Source organism: Xenopus tropicalis, chromosome 1 (genome assembly GCF_000004195.4).
Source record: "Xenopus tropicalis strain Nigerian chromosome 1, UCB_Xtro_10.0, whole genome shotgun sequence".
Classification (NCBI taxonomy): domain Eukaryota; kingdom Metazoa; phylum Chordata; class Amphibia; order Anura; family Pipidae; genus Xenopus; species Xenopus tropicalis.
The window spans coordinates 112,427,569-112,433,889 of record NC_030677.2 but is presented as its reverse complement, the minus strand read 5'-3'; the positions used below and the strand labels follow the sequence as shown (position 1 = coordinate 112,433,889).

Below are 6,321 nucleotides of genomic sequence, written 5' to 3'. Positions count from 1 at the left end.
TATGGGGCTGATTTATCAAAGTACGAGTTTGAATCCCAAAATGGGAAAAATTTGGATTAGATACGATAATTTCTGATGATCGCAAATATCACGAAAATGCTTATGAAAAAATCAGAATAGTCACGACAATATCGTATTGGCGATCCGAAAGTCACAAAATTTTCGTATCCGACGATTGTACACGAAGGGAAAACCTTTCTGACTGTGATCCTCCTGTGCATGATTTTGGAAGCCTCCCATAGGACTCAATGGCACTCTGCAGCTCCAACCTGGCCCAAGGAAAGTCTCTCATAGGGCTCAATGGCACTCTGCAGCTCCAACCTGGCCCAAGGAACGTCTCCCATAGGGCTCAATGGCACTCTGCAGCTCCAACCTGGCCCAAGGAAAGTCTCTCATAGGGCTCAATGGCACTCTGCAGCTCCAACCTGGCCCAAGGAAAGTCTCTCATAGGGCTCAATGGCACTCTGCAGCTCCAACCCGGCCCAAGGAAAGTCTCCCATAGGACTCAATGGCACTCTGCAGCTCCAACCTGGCCCAAGGAAAGCCTCCCATAGGGCTCAATGGCACTCTGCAGCTCCAACCTGGCCCAAGGAAAGCCTCCCATAGGGCTCAATGGCACTCTGCAGCTCCAACCTGGCCCAAGGAAAGTCACCCATAGGGCTCAATGGCACTCTGCAGCTCCAACCTGGCCCAAGGAAAGTCTCCCATAGGGCTCAATGGCACTCTGCAGCTCCAACCTGGCCCAAGGAAAGTCACCCATAGGGCTCAATGGCACCCTGCAGCTCCAACCTGGCCCAAGGAAAGTCACGATATCGAAGCTTGAATGAATCTTAAACTTTTGTACTCGGCGCGACAATACAAATTTGTTGCACAAATTTTGTTGCAAAGTATGAAAAAGTTGCGCAAAGTACGAAAAAGTTGCAGAAAATATGCACAGTTAGAACCAATACAATTTTTTTGTATTCGGTCTCAATCGTACTTTGCTACTTTGCCCCTATGTATGGCCCATATTTAGCCTCCCCAAACAAAAACCCTCCGCCTAGTATATACCAACCATATAACATGAGAATTATGATGCATACGTATGGATAAAGCAACGCCTGCGACAGCTGGGGGTCCAGAAGTTACAAGGGGCTGAGCAGCAGAACGCTCACTGATTTCTCACAGTTTAAAAGATTTTTCTAAGAGGACAAATAACGCGGGATTCCCCCTGTAAATAAACTCAATTTGACAACTAAGGTATTTGTACAAACAGAACCTGTTCACATCGTGTTTCACAATAAAGAGAGCGCTACACTGAATTCGCAGGCTTTGCGTTAATTACTACAGCATCAGTTCTACTTCTGAACTCTGACACGATTTGCAACGCTTTCCCTGCCAAATCCAAAAGGGCGGGCTTTTCGGCCTGGGGCTCCCTCCTACGTCACTGGCTCGTCACTAAAGTTCTGTGTTGGCCTGTGTTTCCCTCGGTTGCTAAGGGAGACCACAGGAGAGGGGCGTGGCCAACTCTTTAAAGGGCTCCAGGAGCTGCTGCTCTCGCTGCAGACTGAACTTGACTGCAGGGTTTATATAGTGCTGCTAAATTTAGGCTCCACTGAGTGCTCAGCCTCCTCATCCTGAACGTGTTTCCTCCTCTCCTTGCAATTGGTTTGGTGCGTGCCCCCGTGCCTTTATTTATAAATCCAGGCCCCCTCTCAGCTGCAAGGAAAACTGTTTTTGCTATTGCGCGTAACTTCATGCACACACGGACCTCTCCGCAACAGGGATCGGGGAGTTCGCAAATCCTATTTAATTCGTCATTTTTAATTGTAACTTTTTTTTTCGTTTTGCTGACAATCTGACTCGGACAAGACGTTGGGATGGCTCTGAGCGAGACCATTCTCCCTTCTTTTGCTACGTTTGCAAGCCAAGATGTAAGTATATCGAGTGGGGGAGAGTAGTGAGACAGGTGTGCTGCCTGGGGAGAGTGCTTAGTCGCATATTGAGATTGTTTGCAATTAGACTGGAGTGCCATTGTATGCTGATTAGGACTTTTTCTTCTTCAGCGGCATTATATAAATGATGTAGAATTTTTTTATTAATCTTTATTTTTTCAAGATTAATATAGTATACTATTATCTTATGGAAAATATCCTAATTAGAATTTAGGGCTGCTTTACACCTGCACAACATACTCCTAGGCAGACTTTTTTTGTGTAATACCTGCCTCTGTTCCTATAAGAGAATAATCAATGAAATGAAGTTTTCTAGGACTTTGATGCTTAGAGTAACTGTGTGAGTTCTTGCAGTGCATGAGATTCGCCTGATTTCTGAAAGCAGAAGTTGGTGTGTGTGTGTATTTCTAGGTAATGTGTAGGTGTGGAGATTGAAAGATTTGGTGGATATGAAGTGCATGCTAGAAAGCACTGATTCATTCTGCTATAAAGCAGGTTGTTGTAATGTCTCTGATCCCTATTTATAGTATTTGCAGTGCTCTTTGATTATGTGTCGGTGAGCGTGCTTACTATGATTTGCAGCCCCAGTGTGGGTACATTGGTGTGTCTGTGTAGTTTAGGTAACTACCTGCTCTCATGTATTTCCTATCATTTCTCTTTCTAGAGGTGGAAGTGCGATTATGAGTCCAAGTCTCCCCGCAGCAGCTGTGGCATTCCAGATGTAATGCAGAGCCCAGACGCCTTCTCTACTAAGAAGGAAGATGAAGATTTAAACAATGTGCTGGAATTTGTGTTGGCTATGGGTGGTGACAAAAGTGTCCAAATCTGTGGAGAATATTCAATGGCACCTTCAGAGTCCTGCAATTACTACCAAACAAGCCCTTCTCCGGGAAGCTACAGCACAGACCACAGCCCTCCTCCTTACAGTTCAGGTAGCCTCATGACTGAACTGATTAGGTCTGACATGGACAACTACTGCCATCCCAGCAATGTTCAAGGGAGGTTCTTTGTGACTTCAAATTTTGACTTTCCAGATACTATAAAAGCAGAACCTGACATGGATTCATATGGACCAGTAATGGGCATGGTTCCCCAGTCCTGCACAAAGATCAAGCAAGAGGGCAGTACTGCTTGTATGATGGCATATGAACAGCCTAGACTTGCCAATTCTCCTCAGATGGGTGGCCCTGACACCCCTCCTTTGAGCCCTGATGACATAATGTTAAGTGAATGCCAGTCCCAATTGATGTGCCATCCCTCAGTGCCTTATGGTCATAACTATCAGCACACTGGCTTCCATCACCAGTCACCTGTCCAGTACCAAAATACCTCCCAGTATGGCATGTTTGAGGACAATCTGCCCATGCAGCCTTCAATTGCCAGGGGCATGATAACCCCTCCCTGCTCCCCTTTGGAAATTCTGGATACCAAGCCAAAGAGAGGCCGCAGATCTTGGCCCAGGAAAAGGACAGCAACACACACTTGCTCTTATGCTGGTTGTGGGAAGACCTACACAAAGAGTTCCCACTTGAAAGCTCATCTCAGAACACACACAGGTAAATATCAGTTATACATTGCTCAAACCAATAAGCTGTTCTTCTTTACCCCTTCAGTGTACCAAAGTTAATAGCACATATGAGTGTTTGTTGCTGTGACTTTTCATGAATCCCACATGAGATGTTACTCCTCCAAAGGTTCCCAGGGTCAGTACAGGGAATTGATTAGAAAACAGGGAGAACTGCCCTAATATTTTCAAGGGAGAGTCAATCATAACAGTTATGTTGCTTAGACTTTAGTTAGTGGTAGTGGTTTGTTATTGTTAATACCAGCCTTAAGACAGAGTTATAAGGTCTGGATATAAATATAGAGATCAATAATAAATGCTGTCTATATATAAGAGGATGAACAATTTAGCCACTATTAATAGCAGAAGAATATATTGACCTTTGGTTAATTTAAAAGGATTGTTTGTATTGGAATTGTTTTCACATTACCAGTGGCTCTAACCAATGGCAATTCTTTCTTCAGGTGAGAAGCCATATCACTGCAATTGGGAAGGATGCGGCTGGAAGTTTGCCCGATCTGATGAACTGACTCGCCATTTCCGTAAGCATACTGGCCACCGGCCCTTCCAGTGCCACCTGTGTGACCGTGCCTTCTCTCGATCCGACCACCTTGCACTGCACATGAAGAGGCACATGTAAAACTGAGACTTGTGTGTAAAGCAATGAAAAGGCAGTGGGTATTCAGGAACCTTACATGGCCAAATGAACTCTGCCACTGGCCCTTGTTAGCGGGCCATACTGTAGCTGGTACTGCATGGGGTGGCATTTTTCCTTTTGCAACTTTGCTGGACCCCTCGAGGAATAACTTGACTTAAAGGCTGGACCTGTATCTTGGACTTCAAGCATTAACTGGAACTCTTCTGAGACTGAGTTTGCTGGGATATGTCTGTATGTTCATATAGTACTTAATGATTGTTAACACTTTGCCTTCTTAGAAAGTGGCAAAAAGCATTTTATAAGGGCATTGATAAGAATAAATCTACCCTAACAGCAGCGCATCCAATAATGCAGAGTATCTCCATACACATTCACCTCCATTTCTTCCCCTTCCCTAAAGTACTTAAATGAATGCACTGGTTAACTCCAGTTTCCGCTTCAAAACCATGCACTTCTCCCTCTTTCACCACTGGAATCCAGGTAGTGTTGGTGGTGGTAGTGTATAGTGATACTCTGAACTGGCACGTGCTGCAGAATATGTGCATTTTTCTACATTCCATTGTTAATTGATTGTAACTGCCTATGTCAGAAGACCTAAGACAATGTTTGTATGAAACTGCCTTAATTGTGTTCACATTGACGGGATAAACTTTTGAATATCCCATAACTTTTTTTTTTTTTATCTATATGAAATTGCATAAAGGAAAACACTCCTCTTCCTGGAATATATTTTTATATAAACCATGTGTTTTCTCACATTACACTATAAAACAGCAGGGCTAGAGGTCTTGCAAGAGAATAGCCTTTTTATATATTATATATTTATGTAATTATATATTTGTATATAGATTTGTACAATGAATGTGATGTATAGTGTAAATATGACAACTGCAAATGGCAAAGTTTTTTTTATATTATATAGGGAGGGGGCAATTCTTCAGTGACATGATTTTTTTTTTTTTTCTTTTTATTAAAGAAAAATAAATACAAATACAGAGTTCTGTGTACTTACTATATTGCCGCAATGCGCATTAACTTAATGGTGCTTGGATATATACACTTAAACCCAAGCGAGTGATCTCAAACTGCCTTCTTTATGGTTTATGTACAGGCTACAGCCATTTTCAAGTGCAGGCAAGGGCATATTATGACATAAAAATGATTCATTCTGGGAGTGAAAAAGTATTTAAAATATTTTTCCAGATATTCTACATGTTCAGCAAAGTTACTGAAGGGTTTAAGACCGTGGTTCTCTCAACCTTCCTAATACCGTGACCCCTTAATACAGTTCCTCATGTTGTGGTGACCCCCAACCATTGAGGAGCGGTGTCTCGGTTCCTAAGACCATCGAAAATGTTTTCCGATGGTCTTAGGCGACCCCTGTGAAAGGGTCGTTCGACTCCCAAAGGGGTCCCGACCCACAGGTTGAGAACCACTGGTTTAAGATTTCTATTTAAAGGATAGCTAATACACTGGTGTTCCACTATACTATTTTTAACTAAAGTGTTTCAGCATATCAAACCTAAAGCATGCTGGGAGCTGTAGTCGGCAACAGCAGAGCTTTATTCTTAAAGTGACATGCTCAAATACTTTTTTCTAGATGTCGAGGGTCTGTTACCCAATGAATGCAAGACAGTCCTCCAATAAGGATAACACCTGACCTACGTAAAAGGTCTGGCTTTTGGAACTGGAAGGCTTACAGAGTACTAAGTTCTCATTTAATATTGCAAATATACTTGAAGCACAAACACTGTAAACGAATGGCTGGTGGTTAATGCTGCCTGCAGAGAATGTCTGCTTCAGTGTTGAATCCTGTTATCTGGACAAAAATGGAAAATTAACTTAAAGGGGTGGTTCACCTTTAAGGCAACATTTAAGTATTTAAGAGAATGGCCAATTCTAAGCAACCTTTCAAAAGTTTTTACTATAGGTTAATTATTTGTATTTTTCTTTTGACTTTTTCCAAAGCTTTCAAATGGAGACCAAATAATCTTATTTTTGTGAGGCTACAATTTTTTTTTTTTGTTAATTTTTATATACTCCTGTCTCTTATTCAAATGACTCCCTGGTGTTTAAGGTAATTCAGACCCTAGCAACCAGATAGCTGCTAAAATTAAAAACTGGAGAGTTGCTGAACAAAAAGTAGAAAAAAAAAAAGACCAACT

At 42.4% G+C, this 6,321-nt stretch overlaps 1 protein-coding gene across 1 annotated transcript; it reads left to right on the top strand.

Moving 5' to 3' along the window:
- Positions 1-1,735: 1,735 nt before the first annotated feature.
- Positions 1,736-5,151, top strand: klf2 (Kruppel-like factor 2). The gene is given in 3 exon segments (NM_001016764.3): positions 1,736-1,913; positions 2,599-3,490; positions 3,963-5,151. Coding segments are annotated over 3 exon segments (1,122 nt in total). The 5' UTR covers positions 1,736-1,859; the 3' UTR covers positions 4,139-5,151.
- The last annotated feature ends 1,170 nt before the right edge of the window (positions 5,152-6,321 follow it).